Below are 16,554 nucleotides of genomic sequence, written 5' to 3'. Positions count from 1 at the left end.
GAAAGGCTACAACCACTTCTTTAATATTTCATGAAAAGTTTCTAGATATCCTCTTTTTTACTCCTTTATTTTTTTGCAAAAGAATGGGACCATCACAGCAACTGCAGCCATCAGCATTGGCACTGCAGTTACATCAGGAAGGGGATGAATCAGGGATGAAAATCTTTGCTTATTTACACTTGCATGTAAAAACCCCAAAACAGTTGATGGGAAGAGCTGTTCAGCAGTAGGACAAATTGCCCCACAGGGTGGTAGATTCTCTTTCTTTGGAGGTCTTTAAACAGGGATGGATGGCCATCTCTTGGGAGAGTTTTAGTTGAGCATCTCATCATGGCAGGGGATTAGACTAGGTGGCTCGTGGGGCAATTTTCTTCTCAGTGCATAAGACCTTTAGATCATTTGAACAGAGACACAGTGTAACTTCATACTCATAGCATTGGATGGCAGTGGTGCAAGACTGCTCCGTGCAACTCAATGTATGCCTCTATGCCCAAAGGATGACAATGCACAGAGTGCAACAATGCTACTTAATTCCCTCTACTGTGCTTCACAGGGCTTGCATTGGCCCCTATGGCTTGTAAGAGGTTGGCCTCAACTAAAGGAGACCTTTTGAATCAATGGGGTTTACAACAACTGGATTAAGCTTTCAATATGCATCTCAATATCTATACAGTATGGCTTCCTTATCTACAGACTCCATACCCACTGTTTCACTTACCCACATTCCAAATAATGTTCCCCTCAAAAGAGTATTTCTGGGCTTTTTTAGGACCTTCTTTGCAATTCTATGGAATTACTGAGTCGCCGATAAGGCTGAGAAAGGCGATATACAAGTGTAGTAAATTAATAGTAAATAAATATTGTGGCCCATGCATGCAACAGAATTGCTTTGGAGAATGTAGAGATACTCTATATTATGTTTTCAGCTCAATTATAGTCAAAATATAGGTTCACTGTACCTGAGGTTTCAGATAGACTTTCTTTGTGTGTCAAAATGTATCTCCTGCAGATATGGAGGTTATTCTCTCCTAGAAAATAGCATTCCCAGAATCAAGTATCTGGGAACAAATATTAATGATTCTATACATAGGCTCGAGCTCCCTGGTGGTGCTGTGGGTTAAATTGCTGAACTTGCTGACCGAAAGGTCAGTGATTCGAATCTGGGGAGCAGAGTGAGCTCCCACTATTAGATCCAGCTTCTGCCAACCTAGCAGTTCAAAACATGCAAATATGAGTAAATCAATAGGTGCCGCTCCAGCAGGAAGTTATTGGCACTCCATGCAGTCATGCTGGCCCAGTGACCTTGAAAGTGTCTATGGACAATGCCGGCTGTTCAGCTTAGAAACGGAGATGAGCACCAACCCCCAGAGTTGGACGCAACTAGACTTAATATCAGGGGACCTTTACCTTTACCTTATACATAGACTCAGTAATCAATCAGTGTTTCATATACTTTTTTTATAAAGCAACATAAAGCAAAGAGCAACTACTTACTTTCCTTATATAGCTACCACATACAACTACACCACAATTCCTCTTAGAGGCTTACAACGCAAAATAAGGCGTTCAAATACAAAAGAACAACTGTTTAAACAAACAAACAAACAAAAAAACCTTTAAATACTTGTTCAAAGATGTGAGGCCTGGATAATAAATGGGTGAATAAAAACCATCGAATACCAATGCCTCCCCCAAAAGAAAAGAGAAAGAGAAAGAAAAGAAAAAACAGAGACAGCTGACTGTCTGAAAAAGCTGGTGTAACCAGGTTATTACTACACAAAAGGCCATGGTTACATAAAAGAGACAAGAGCTCTCTTTCTAAAAACCAATTTTGTTGATGATGTTTACTCCAGGTTTAATGTTATTGCCATAATTTTCTGTGTATATTTTGTTTATTTAATAAAAGAAGTAAAAAGAAAGAAAGAAATATATCATTATCAGGCAAGTAATAAAATAAAAAATTGCTAACAATAGAACCACGGTGGCACTCTTGTTTTCCACGTACTCATGGAATCATTAATCCTAGAAGATACTGGATGCATTATGAAACCTGGCCTATAGTGTCCCTGCATAATGCAGACCTCTGAGAATTAAGCAACACCAGCTTCACAATATCTGTAGTCCCATATTAACCACAGTGGTCTTTTGCATAGTCACAAAGCTATTTGCTAAGAGGAAGCCCAAGTGACTATACGAGGTCAACTGAAATTAAAGGACTATTGCTCTAGTGTCAATGTAAATTTAATTTCTTTGGAGACAACCACTAAGTTGATCTGTTTTGATGAGACGCTTGTAAGTGACTAGTGGACCACAGCAATTGTGTTTAATTGGATGCTGTTAACAATCAATCCCATTTTACTTCCAGGAGTATTTTTTTTACTTCTTTGTCTGTTTTAATACATTTCTCCAACCTCTGTAAACTACAGAAAGTTAGGTTTAAGACAAGTACAGACACTGTTTTCTGTGGTAAAATTGTTCCAAACATCCAGTTCTACAGGAGTTTATACTTTGATGTACCATGTTACTTTTGTCAAAGCCTTTTTTTAATACCAGTATACGAATACATTGTTTCCACTTAGTTTTTTAAGACTAGGCTTCTAGTGCCAAATTTACTAAAAGACAGCCTCTGCCTTTTGCTTCACATATATATTGCCTACGAAGCATTCAAGATTTTTTTCCCTTTTAATGGAAGAAAAATACATTTATGATGTCTTGAAAAAGCTGAGTTCCTGCATATCTACTCAGACAAAACCACCACGTCCTCTCCCCCCACCTCCATCCTGCCCACAGTTTGCATTAACGTCCTTACCTGCTGGGTAGCGTTCTATAACTGGCCAGTTGTCCACCTGTAAGGTGGCATTACCGCCACTTCTTGTAAAACGTACTACGTGGTATTTCCCATCATTAATGATTGCGTTGACTTCTTCAATAGCGATATCATCTGTCCCAACATTAAATTTAACTCCAATTTTTCCTTGGTGCTGGAAAGATAAAAAAGACAATGTGATTAATTCAGAGCTCCTCCAAATTATTTCCAAGGATAGAATGCAGATAGCACACATATTATTTGATTGTAAATTGTATCAGAAGGTGAGAGACTTCTACCTTGATCCATATATCAAATGGTCAATCTATTAGGAATCTCACATAAGAACAACGTGTATAGCCAAGAAACAGAAATAGCATATAAAACAGTTATGTATTTAAGCAAAACAATATGTCTGAGAACCACATATGTGGGGTTGGTCGGGGTAAATTGTAGGGGTGATAAGGAAATATGATGTATGTAATCAGTTTTATAAGTTTTATAATATCTTAACATATTTGGGTTGTTGTAGGTTTCACTACCTCTGAGGATGCTTGCCATAGATGCAGGTGAAACGTCGAGAGAGAATGCCTCTAGACCATGGCCATATAGCCCGAAAAAAACCTACAACCCAGTGATTCCGGCCATGAAAGCCTTCAACAATCTTATCATATTTATTTACTGTATTGTTATAAGTGCCTTATTTTAACTTACTACATAGTAAGCCTTGTTGTTTTGTTTGATATTGTGATATGGCCTAAGGGTAATCAATAAAATGACTATTACTAAATGCATTGTAGTGCAGAGGAAGGTTTATTTGTTTGTTTGGTTTTTTTTTTTTAAAAAAAAAACATGTTCAGCTTCAATGAATTTAAAAAATGTTAGTCCAATAGCCACCCTTTCTTCAAAGTAAATGGGCGCGGTTGGCGGGGACGAGAGACAGGGCCTTCTCGGTGGTGGCCCTCCGGCTGTGGAACGCCCTACCTGTGGACATCAGACAGGCCCCCTCACTGCTGGCATTCCAGAGGAAGGTCAAGACCTGGCTTTATGAACAAGCGTTTGGCTAATTGTGCAATGAAACACAGTAAGATGGTACAACCGAACACAGGAATTGGTATAAAGGATTATGATTGCGGATTCTGATTTTGATTTGTTTGCTGAGGCACACGTTTATGTTAATGATTGCTTGATTTGATATGTTTTGTATAATGTGTTTTAACTGCTTTTTGATGTTGTTGTGTTAACCTTTACTATGTAAACCGCCTTGAGTCGCCTTTTTTGGCTGAGAAAGGCGGTATAGAAGTAAAGCAAATAAATAAATAAATAAATAAATTGTGACTCACAAAGCATATCCAGGACATCTGCATTTTACAGTGGATTTCCTAAAGTCACTTCGGAATTTTATTAAACCTTCATGATAGTCAATTAATACTCTTTGTTTGGTTTGTTGGATTACTAATTGGATAGACCTGTCTGTCCACTGAATAGATTGCATCCCGCTGTGAATTTATGCCTGCTGTGAATTTATGACAATATTGTTCTCAGAAAATACAAGCAATCTTTCATCAGGCCATGCTTACAGGAGCCACCTAAAGCCAATACCTCTCCACACTGGCTGCCGGAATCACCATGCATCACAGTGAATCTGGCGACCACTGTCAAGGACCACGTGCTATGGATTTTGAGGAGAAACATGTCAAGAGGAAGGCACCTCAAGCAGACTCTTGCCATGACTGCTGTCCATGTGGAAATCTATGTCCTCATTGTGAAAGATCATGTGGATCCAGAAGAGGTCTCTACAGTCACTTATGGACCAACTACTAAGATTTGGAAGACAATCAAAGTTGGCCATGAGTGATCACCTATAGTAGTATATAGGAGTTCACACTTTAGTTTACACCATGTTTATGGGATTGATCCCAAGACAGAGATCACTGCACCATGAATATTTACGAACTGGATGAAGTAAAGGTAAGAATAGTCAGTAATAACCTGAAAAGGAAGGACACATTTGTTTCAGCTCTAATTACAAAAAACAACAAGACAAAAATTGTAGCATCTCTCTGGCAATAGCTGATTTATCTGTCCATAGCAATGTCCCATCTTCAAGGCAAATATCCACTCCAAATGCTATTATCCATTTTAATTATTATTGAAAAAGCATCTGTAACTGGGCATTTATAGCTTAATGAAGTGCCTTGCTGGGTTCATTTAAAAATACTGACTAAAGCAATTATTGATTTTTGTTTCCACAGAAGACAGGTAAAATGCTTCATTTCTGAATAATGACTCTTATAAAACTAAAATGAGAAAGCTGAAACATTGCAGAGTGCTAGTGCAGTGAGGGGTAGGATGGAAAAAAAGTTATTGCTATAATGTAATTTTTAAAAAGTTGATGCTACATCCTAATTCCATAAATGTGGCATAGCTTTGACAATCACCCCAAGGTCAGAAAGAGATGGAAAATCCTTCATTTTAAAATCTAATAATATTTCTTTATTCCAAAACCTCTTGATCTTTTTTCTCATTGCAAAACCTTCTCTCATATTTAAGCCAAGTTGGCAGAGACACATGGAATTACCTTCACTATGAAGCATTTAGATGGCTGACATGGCATTCAACTCATAGAATCACAGAGTTGGAAGACACCTTAAGGTTCATCCAGTCCAAACCCATTCCCTAATGCAGGAATGGACAATTAAAGCACCCCTGATAGATAACCATCTAACCTAAGTTTAAAAGCTGCCAGAGAGGGAGTCTTCCCCACGCCCCAAGGCAATATGTTCCACTGTTGAACAGTGCTTACCATCAGGAAGTTCTTAATATAAAGGGGGAAATTATTTTCCTGTAATCTGAAGCTCTTGTTCCATATCTGAGGGGTAATCCAAAATCTGATAACAGTTCAAAGTAGCAATATTCCAAATTGGTCTCGAAAGCAGCTACACCGTCGGTCTCCAACTCACAGAGGCAGCGAGTAGAGTCCAGACGGTCCGGCAGGACTAAAATCAATTCTGCCCCAATGGACCGTCACCTTACTTTGGCTGTTCCTGTTACTGCTGCCGAAGGGCTATGGAGTTCCAGAGACCTCCTGGCTATTGCTGAAAACCTTTGCTGATCGCTCCCTAAATTTCTGTGGTTGCACATGAACTTTTGTTGACAAGCACATGCACAATCACGGAGAAGTAGGGAGCGATCCTACCATATTCTCCTTTGTTGTGCAGGTTCTTTTGCTCATCTGAAAATCTTTGGCTTAGCTAATAGAGCATCAGCTTGATGCAGTTCAAAAGCTTTCACTCATTTGTTGCAGGCTCGGACCTTATTAATGCTGGATGAGAGACCTCCAATGAACACCAGGTGCTACAGGTTATATTTCGAGGAGGTATTTCTTACCTAAAAAAAACCTCCCAAAAAAAATCCCATTAAAAAACCCTAAAACAACACTATGAACAAACCTTATGGATAGGTCAACAAGCAATATGAAGATGAGCACACACATAAACTACAGGTTTGAGTATCTCTGTACACAACTCCAAAATATCCACTCCAGTCAGGCGCCTTTCATATATTTTCATCATAGGACCTTATCCCATCCCCACTCCAATTTTAAAACAGTCCTGCACCATTGAGTTAATGAAAAGTGATGGAGCCCATCCCACCATGCAGGCAGACTTCCTATATGCGCCCGTCATGATCCAGTAGTCAAACATCATAAACAGTCCAAAAAAAGGGAGAGGGGAGAAGGTCTGAGATTGTCTTCTGAACTTAGGAAGGATATTCCATTTGAAAAGTCCAAAACACATGGGATAAGAGCTATCAGAATCACCCACATTAAATTGAATCTATGATGTGGGTAAATGGGCTGTCCTATGGGCAGTCTCCTAGCCAGCAGTGAGTCCACTCTGCCATAATGCAGCCACTCGGTCGTTTTGGATATTTTGTTTTTACATTTAAAACTAAGAAATATTGCTAATTCATTAGATTGCTATTTTTCTTTGCCTTTAATAATGCAGATCTTGAACCAGTGAGAGTTCAAACTCTCAGATGTCAAATAAGACCCTTTTTAAAAAAATAAGGGGGAAGACGGTGGAGAATCTATTCGCTCATGGGATAAGAATGAAAAAGGTTAGTAACGGGGAAACCAGACAATTCAGATAACATGTGGTAAGTAATTAATAACTAAATATAGTGATTTGCAACACTATAGGACTCAATACCATGATTACATGACACTATCCCTCCTATATGGAAGAAACTTCTTTAGAGAAAGGTGATCTAGAAATGTTGGTTGTCTAGACAGATTACATTGATTGTTTCGCATCATCAGTTCCTTACCTATCATTTTATTTGAGAATTCTCCTTAATCTGTCTTATTTAGTAAGGCCAAAACACATTTTATTATTGTTGAAAGAATGCTTGAAGGAACTTCAAATCATGCTTAAGGAAGATTGCAGCCCCCTCTCTGAAAAGAACTCTATATGTATCTAAGAATCAAACTGTTTAGGAAACTATATTCTCTTCAACTTTTCCTATCATCAAAGTAGCAAATCCATGTTTTTTAATCACTCACTGACTCTTTTATTCTTATTCAATCCATTTTCAACCCAAAAAGTAAAATAAAAACTCCAACTTATAATCACTCGTGTTGCAGCAATCACCTTTTTTTTCTTGAATGATTAAATACACGGGAACATTTTAGCAAAGGATTGCAACTACAAAATACATGTACATTATTCAAGGTGTCCACCTCTCAAATCAAGTGCTTTGATGTTAAAAATTAAAATAAGGGTCATCTAATGCGGATGTCGATCTATAATCACAGTATTCACCCATAGCTGCACCTTTCCTTCTTGCTGCAACTGGGTTTCTTTGCAGCATTTTGTAAATACAGGAAAAGAACCAGAACACCTTTGAAAAACAACAAATAAGCAGGTGTGCTGAAATAATAGAAGCTTGGTTCAACTAAGTGTGTTTTGTCACAAAACCACTGCAAATTGAAAATAGCAATAAAAAGTCTGCATCAAATTCCTAAAGCAAAAGAAAGGGGGACATAAATCCAAGACTGAGGGAAGCATGAGAACATTTATTGTTTGAAAGAAGAGATTAAGTTTCCATCTTCTTTGCAGATTGTTCTTCAGTTCTTCAAAGAACATCATAACGATCCCAAGGGAGACGTGTGTCTAAAGTGTTGTGGAGGGACTCCTTGACCGAGTGAATTGCCAGCATAACTGAACTGAAATTTCCTTTTCAAATATCAGTAGACATTAGGAGGTTTTACAAAGAAGTCTGGAAAAACAGTCTGAAGGGGAGAAGACTAATAAATGGGTGAAGGAAAACCTTGTCTTGTTCTGTCCTGAGAATCACAATTAAGAGAGCCAAACTATATCTTGGAAAATCCTCTAGATCAGAACATCTAAAACTTTTACCACTCACATCCCTTTTCCAAGGCTTTCTGTCTCTATGATTTTGAAAAATTTGGCTTGTATGGGAAACAAGGATTTGTGAGAAAGCTTCAGGACTGAATCTCCCTTCCTAGAGATAGGTGTCCTGGTCCTTCTGTCAACTCCTCCAGTTTCATCATACAATCAATATTTTTGAGCTTCAAAGTTTGCAATTCTAATAGGAAGTAGCCTGAAAACAGGAAGCTTCTTCATCCACAATTTGTAGACTTCTGAGAGGATATAGTTACTCATGGATAATCTTATCTCTTCATTACATCCGTCCCCATACTGAAGGTCAATGCTAGTCTCATTTGTTACTTAAACTCCATTTAGGGTCAGAAAATTGGCCTGAAGAGCAATTTAAACCATGCACAAGCTTTATGTCATCATTATGACTCAGGTAGGAATTAAGGGCCCTGTTGGGAAAGAGAATTCATTTTCCTGCGGATGTCCTTTTCAATGGCTGAGCCTCAGGACCATTTCTTTCACAAAATGACAAAAAAAAAAAAAAAAGGGAAAGGCGGAGATAAGAAAAAAATATGTCTCTGGGGAGTTTCTTCAATAGCTTGCCTACATTTTCTAAAGGATTTTGCACTATGAAAGACATTTTAGTCAATTAACACTGTGAACTCTAGGTAGAATTTAGCAAAGTTACTTTTTTCTGTACTACATTGCCTAGAATCCTTTGGCCAACTGTATGTTGGCATATTTTTTTTGTTTATTCAATGAGCTAAGTAAAAGGAAAGTTAAGAAAATAAATAGAATTAATTTTAATACAGAGCTAGAAAAGAACTACAATATCCAGAATTCCTGAAATATTTTAGAAGTCATAGTAAAAGAGTAATGTTTTCGAACTCTAGTTCTAGTTGATTTCAGTACATTATGTTGACAGTGGTGGTGATGATGATGAAGGAGAAAAGTCAATTGAGCACCGGATCACTTTCAAAGTGACGGTACTCACCTTTAAGGCCTTGCATGGTCTGGGGCTGATGTACCTGAGGGACCGCCTCACCCTGTACCAACTCCAGAGATCCCTCCGTTCTGAGGACCAAGATCTATTGGAAATTCCCAGTGTCAAGACCTTGCGTATAACAGCAACTAAACACAGAGCCTTTACAGCAGTGGCACCATCGCTCTGGAATACTCTGCCACCTGAAGTTCGTGCCTTGCTGCATTTATCAGCTTTCCGCAGGGTATGTAAGACATACCTGTTTCGACAGGCCTTTGATTTGTGATATTGCTGTTTTTAAATGGTTTTAAATTTTTTAAAATTGTGTTAGATTTTAGCCATTCTTGTAAGCTGCTCCGAGCCCCAGGGGAGTGGCAGCATATAAGTTTGAATAATAAATAAATAAATAAATAAATAAAGTTGCACTTGACTAAACAGAAGTACATTTTATTTGACTGAATAAGAGGTGTGCATGACATATCCACACTGCAGAAATATAGTAGTTCAACACCATTTTTAACCATGATGGCTCCATCCTATGGAATCCTAAGACTTGTAGTTTGTTGTGGCATCAGAGCGTTTTGATAGAAAAAGGTAAATATCTCACAAAACTACAAATCCCAGAATTCCATAACATTGAGACAAACTGCTTTAATTCTGCAGTGTGGAAACAGCCTGGGAAGACATACTGCGGAACTGAGGGCTTCATCCATTGCTATACTATGTGACATTTTTAACCAATTTAGTATAATGGGAATAAATGGCTACTGGAAATATCTGGTGGGGGTGGGGGAAGGCAGTTGGACCTATATACCCTCCAACATGTCACTGAAAAATTGTGAATCATTTGACCAAGTGAATGTGGCCAAGATGGCAAAAATGGATCTTGCTGTGTTGTACGCAGCTTGGGTGTGATCCTGGACTAATCGCTGAGCCTGGAACCTCAGGTCTCAGCGGTGACCATGGGAGCATTTGCACAGTTAAAAATTGTCCACGCTCTAGTTACATCCCATATAGACTACTGCAATGCTTTCTACGTGGGGTTGCCTTTGAAGATGGTCTGGAAGCTTCAACTAGTCCAACGAATGGCAGCCAGGTTGTTAACAGTAGCGGCGCTCAGGAAGCATACAACCCCCTTGTTGCGCCAGCTCCACTGGCTGCCAGTTTGCAAAGTGCTGGCTTTGGCCTATAAAGCCCTAAACGGTTCTGGCCCAACTTACCTGTCTGAACGTATCTCCCCTTACAAACCACTGAGGACTTTAAGATCATCTGGGGAGGCCTTGCTCTCGGTCCCGCTTTCGTCACAAGCACATTTAGTGGGGACAAGAGACAGGGCCTTCTCAGTGGTGGCCCCTTAGATATGGAATGTAATCCGTAGGGAGATCAGATCTGCTCCCTCCCTCTTGACATTTCAGAGGCAAGTTAAAACGTGGCTATTCGAGCAAGTGTTTACAAATACAGAGTAGCTAATATAGGAAATTGAATGACCTGACAATGGAATTGGACAATGCTTGAGAATAATGAGACGCTGATAATGTTGCTTTTATTGCTTTTGTGATGTCTTATACTGTTTAATGTTTTTTATCTATTATGTTTTATGTATACTGATTTGTTGGAAACCGCCTTGAGTCACCAATTGGCTGAGAAAGGCGGTATACAAATACAGTAAATAAATAAATAAATACACATTAGAAGAAATGTGAATAAGTGAGTATGTTGCGGATTAATCTTTTCTGCATCCAGACTGGTATCAAAAACCACATACCCAGCAACCAGGAAATATTTTCTCCAGAAAGAAAATGCTATCAATGAAGAAGAACACATAAGCTAAAAGATGCTGCCAGGTCAATGCTAAGAAGGCTACCATTGATTTCTATTGTGGACAACATTCATATTAAGGGGGGGGGGGAGGCAGCTGACTGACCACATATTTAGGTTATTGCAAACTGGTCATATCCTGCAATCATTCACAGATGACAAGCAGATTATATGTGGCCAAGCAATATCAGAGTGTGGTCAAGACTGTAAAAGTCATCAGAGGGTGCAGCAATTTACTTTTGCCTGAGCCCACTAGGAAGAGAATGTTTCTGCTTATCCTTTGCTCTCCCTTCTGCTGAGTTAACTGAATGCAAACTACTTTTCATTTTGAACTCAGTTTTCAGCTACTGAAGTTAAACAGAGGACAGGGGGGAAGGAATGAGGAGGAGAAAGAATCTGGAACACATTAAAAGTAAGAGAAATTGTGGGATGGCAGAGGATTAATCAGGGCTGTCCCTGAAAAATTGGGACAGTTTGATTGCATAAGATGGAAGGGGTCTGGGCTAACATTGCATCCAACCAAAGTTGGATCAAGCTTTTTATTAAATCAAAGACACACTCATGTCTCCTCACAGTGGTGGGAAAAATAAAGCTATTTCCCATGGCATTGACAGAGGCTTTACCATTCTTTATAACAATAATAATTCCAAAGTCTGTCAAACATGAGCAAAGGGGGCAAATTTGCCACCAAAGTACTTTTCTCTGTGAAGAGCTCATATAACCTCAGCTCATAATGCTTGCAACCTTTGTCTGCTTCCAGAGGAAAGCAATAATACTGAGACTCCCAATGGTAAAGAATGAATGAGGTTTTTTTCCCCCTTACATCAACTCTGTTTGTATCCTCCAATGTTATTACTCTATGGCAGATGGAAAAGAAGGTACTGTATATGGTTGTGTATAGGTCAAACTCACGTCTAAATAAGTTTTGGGCCCAAAATTAATTGATTTTGATATGACTTGTCGATATGTTGAGGGTCAAATCCACAAACAAAGGAAGTGCCGGCACCACATCAGAGGACCAGCCACAATTTCTTCACCCAGGCATTCAACAAGGTCATTTGTCCATATACTGAGAAAGGTGATAGTTCATTAATTGATAAAAGTTGAGGTATAGACTTAATTTCTGACCTAGGGGAACCCAAAAACCAAACCGCTCCCCCCTCTCAGTGCTCCCATCAGGAAAAGTGCCAAAGAGATGCAACCTTTACAATTTCCGTGTTCAAGTGTTCAAAAAGGCCAGAAGTGGCCATGGTTTAAAGCCAGATTGGTAAAAGTCTGTGGATTGGTGAAAAACCCAGTGTTCTTTTAAACTTCAGATTGGAAGAATACTTGAAAATATTTAATTTAAAAAGTAGAAAGATATAGTTGTCAAAACACCCTGAGAATAATCCTACATAGATGAAAATTGTGAGATTTAAGGAATTTTTTATGCAAAATTCACACATGTGCAGAATTTTCTGCACAGAAATAGTTCTCAAATATTATTGTCTTCATAAAATACTTTTTACTAAAGAAAGCATGGCTCAATTTGCAAAATGGCACATCAATATTTTGTGTTGAATAAGTCTCAAACTGCAAATTGTCTTAAAGTCTTTCTTTGCAATGAGAAGAACATTGCTAAACTCACTTGTTTCTTCCTTCTAGAAGAAAAAAATAGCGAAGAATCACAACTCTGTATTTGTTGAAGGCTTTCATGGCTGGAACCACTAGGTTATTGTAGGTTTTTTGGGCTATATGGCCAAGTTCTAGAAGCATTATCTCCTGACGTTTTGCCTGCATCTATGGCAAACATCCTCTGAAGATGCTTGCCATAGATGCAGGCGAAGTGCCAGGAGATAATGCTTCTAGAGCATGGCCATATAGCCCAAAAATACCTACAAGAACCCTATCACATCTCTATCTGAAAGTTAGTGTAATGATTTTGGTGTCTTCTGACTGTCCTAACAGAGGTATGACTGCAATCAGTATTTTGGGTTTTATGAAACAGTGGTATCAATCTTGTTTATTTCAATACTAAAGCTTTTGTACTGATAAGAAACAAGATCATAGAAAAAACATGTTAAGAATGTGTTTCAAGCAGCTCCACAAACATAAAAATACAGTGGCTCATCAATATTTGGCTTCTGGATTTTACATCACAAATCAATAGTTGCAAGAGGTACCCCCATCCATTCCTATTTCATTTCATTCTAACCCTCATGTATTTTTAAAACAACAAAATCAGAATTGAATGTTTCCTCTGATACCCCTGAGGTTGTATGACATTACATTAGCCACCTCATGTTCAATCAATAATGCAATATAAAGCAATATTTAACAATGCTGAATTTGCTCCCTTCCAGCTGTTCTTGATTGGCAGAGAAGGAATAACATTAGTTTCACCATAACAGTTGGATACAAGCTCATAAATGACACTAGGTTTTTACATAAAACACTATTCATTGAAATCATTTTTTTAAAGCACCATTCATATATATGCCCTGATCCAGCAATCCATCTCATTGTGCAAGGTTAGGGGAGTGTTCTGAATGGGTTTGGTAGATCTCAGGCCTGACCATGAATCTTCTGTTTTTTGGGGGTAATTTCCAGACAGAAAATTCTCCAGATTTTGTGTGCTCTGCTTTGAATAAGAGGAAATGGCTGTGTGCAAATTTACATCTAATCTAGTAGATTATTATTTTAATAGAATATATAAACCTTACTTCATTTGTTTAGTTCCTGGTGGTGCAAAGGGTTAAACTTTTGTGCTGGACTACTGACCAAAAGGTCAGCGGTTTGAATCTGGGGAGCGGGGTGAGCTCTCGTCTGTCAGCTCCAGCTTCTCATGCAGGGACAGGATGGTAAAACAGCTGGGTATCTCCTGGGAAGCATCCTTGTAGACAGCCAATTCTCTCACAACAGAAGCAACTTGCAGTTTCTCAAGTCGCTCCTCACACACACACAAACACACACAAAAATATTTGCTGTTGCAATTTACAAAAAACTCTCTAGGAAGGTATAAATATTTACTTATTTCATCCTTTCCATTCATTATACCATCTAGGTTCACCTTCCGCTCTGCTTTGCCTCTACCTTCTGGTTATAAGCAAGAAGGTTAGATTAAATGCCCCTGATTCTGTCTTCCTAAGAAAGTGAGAAGGAATAATCCCTCACTTCCTCTTGATCTGGGAACAGTTCGTGTCTTAATTTCCCATCATGACAATACATCTCTGTGTCTGAATGACAAACTGTGAGCAACTGTAGTTGGTCTTTGCTACATATCATTCAGTGACAACTCTCAAGGTTGTTTTTGGTCTCAGGCTTTTGTCCAGAAACCTCAGCTCTTGGGACTATCCTGAACTGGGCAACCCTATATGGTTGCCCAGTTCAGGATAGTATTATTTGGTTTTGCCCTCTTATGGGATTTACTTTTTACTCTCTTTTAACCAGTGTTGAATGTTTTGTTAGAAATACTGAACATATGGTAGTAAGATGGTAATGTGATAAGTCTGTCAATTAATTTTATTTCTAAATTTTAAATATTTTATTAAGCATTATATTTTAAATAATTTATTATGAGTAGTTTAAAGGTAATGAAATGTGACCTGTCTGGAGTAGCCATTTGGAGCTATTATTTCAAGTATTTGTTTGCATGATGTTTTTATGATGATTATTCATATATCTATCTAGGTGTTATTTGCTAAAATAGGTTTAGGGGTATAGAAGGGAATGTATTAATCTTCTGTTTTGATGAATAGTATATTTTAACGAGTAGAGTTCAGCAAAGAGTTAAAGCAGACAAAGCAATATAATGGTATTTTTAACCACTGGCTAGGAAGTTTTCCCCAGACAGTTGTGCTGGGGGAAATGGAAGGAAAAGGGCAGAGGGGCCGACCAAGGGCAAGATGGATGGATGATATCCTTGAAGTGAGTGGCTTGACCTTGAAGGAGCTGGGGGTGGTGACAGCCGACATGGAGCTCTGCCATTGGCTGGTCCATGAGGTCATGAAGAGTCGGAAGCTACTGAACGAATGAACAAGGAGGAAGTTGGTAGTAATTTGTATTTCCCTTTCTCTTTTGTTAGTTATGTATGCCAAGAGGCTTGTCCACACTGGCCAAAAAACCCCAGACTCACCATGAATACACCTCTGACAGTCTTTACAATGCATAATGATTGTCAATGAGCATCACAGGATTATTTTGGCTTTAACCTGGCTGTGCCCTACTTTGGGCTAAGTTGGAGGATAGTCTGGAGTATCCTCGAGATTTGTGGCAGTCTGGACAGCTGGATCAGGTCCATTTCAGACCAATTCCATTTCCAGATAGAGACTGCTGTTCTCACCCTTTCCCAACACTGATCAGTGCAGAGGAAGGGGAGTGCCTGGTCGTCATGTCATGGTCATGCACTGGTGTCAGAATGGGGTCCCTGTGAAACTTAACCTCCTTCTTATTGATCATGCAGGTGCTTGGATGGAGTTCCATGGCTGGAGGGGAACAGCGGCATTAGCCCCGAGGAACAGATGATAGCCTAGTGATGTCATTGAAGTCCCAGATGTATGTGATGGATCTAGGGTTGCTCCAAGCCAGATTTAAAACCGATTCACTCGCCCAGTGTAGATGCAGCCTTAGGCCCCATCTACACTGACCATTTAATGCATTTAAAAGCTAGATTCAAACTGCATCGGTGAGACAACAAACTCTCACAAATGAGCACAAAAGAAAGCCCATAATGCACATGAGTGTTCTGTAGTTTGCATTATTACCATCAGGGCCTTAAACTGATTTCAGGATTTCCTATGTAATCATCTGCATAGTGAAATCACTTTCTTTGATCTGAAAGCACATTAAATGGCGAGAGTTGATGACTTAGTTTGGTTTAGTTGCTTTAAGATATTGTAGTTTTGCCTGTGTTGTTTTTGCAGCTAAAACTTATATATTGTTTTTATACATTCAAATTGTAAGTATGAATAAAAAAATTAAAGCAAGACAGTGACACAGTGTAAACTTTGATGACACACACACACACTGTTCAGAGAATCTGCTGGCTATGGTTTCTGGGGGTTAAGATCAGAAAGGTAACTTTCTCCAAGAATATGTTACATTTGATTTTATGAGCCTAAAGATTGAGTAGCTGTATACTAAGGTGTTCTTTTGATGCATCGTGCCTGTGAATTAAAAGCGATAACATCCCTACTGAAGACCTTGGCTCTAAACCTTGTAAATGCAATTAAATGCCCTTAAACATACACACTCACGTTTAACTGGCTGTGGTTGGCTCCTAATACCCAATTATCGCTTCCTGCTTCTGCAGATACTTACAATGATCCTCTATGCACTTGATTGAGGTTTGAGAGTTTGAAGTCTGATCTTGTGCATCTCTTCTTCAATTAGGCTGCCTCCATAAAAACTAATGCCACATCCTTCAGTGAATCTTTCAGGGCCTTGGCTACACTGACTACTAACACCATTTGAGAGACTGTAAATGTTATTGATTTCATCATTTTGGATCTCAAAGGACAAAGATATTCAGGCACAAAAATACAGAATGTAATAAGGCAGGGCCA

The 16,554-nt window shown here is 38.8% G+C and overlaps 1 protein-coding gene across 43 annotated transcripts in view; it reads right to left on the bottom strand.

Moving 5' to 3' along the window:
- NRXN1 (neurexin 1) overlaps nucleotides 1-16,554 on the bottom strand; it is a 1,138,555-nt gene that overhangs the window by 167,191 nt on the left and 954,810 nt on the right. For all 43 annotated transcript variants that reach the window (XM_067462984.1, XM_067462983.1, XM_067462987.1 and 40 more), the window contains one exon: nucleotides 2,810-2,981. In XM_067462984.1, coding sequence (XP_067319085.1) covers nucleotides 2,810-2,981 — 172 coding nt within the window. The remainder of the gene's footprint in view (nucleotides 1-2,809; nucleotides 2,982-16,554) is intronic.

Source organism: Anolis sagrei, chromosome 1, assembly GCF_037176765.1.
Source record: "Anolis sagrei isolate rAnoSag1 chromosome 1, rAnoSag1.mat, whole genome shotgun sequence".
Lineage (NCBI taxonomy): Eukaryota > Metazoa > Chordata > Lepidosauria > Squamata > Dactyloidae > Anolis > Anolis sagrei.
This window is presented reverse-complemented; position numbering and strand designations above follow the sequence as displayed.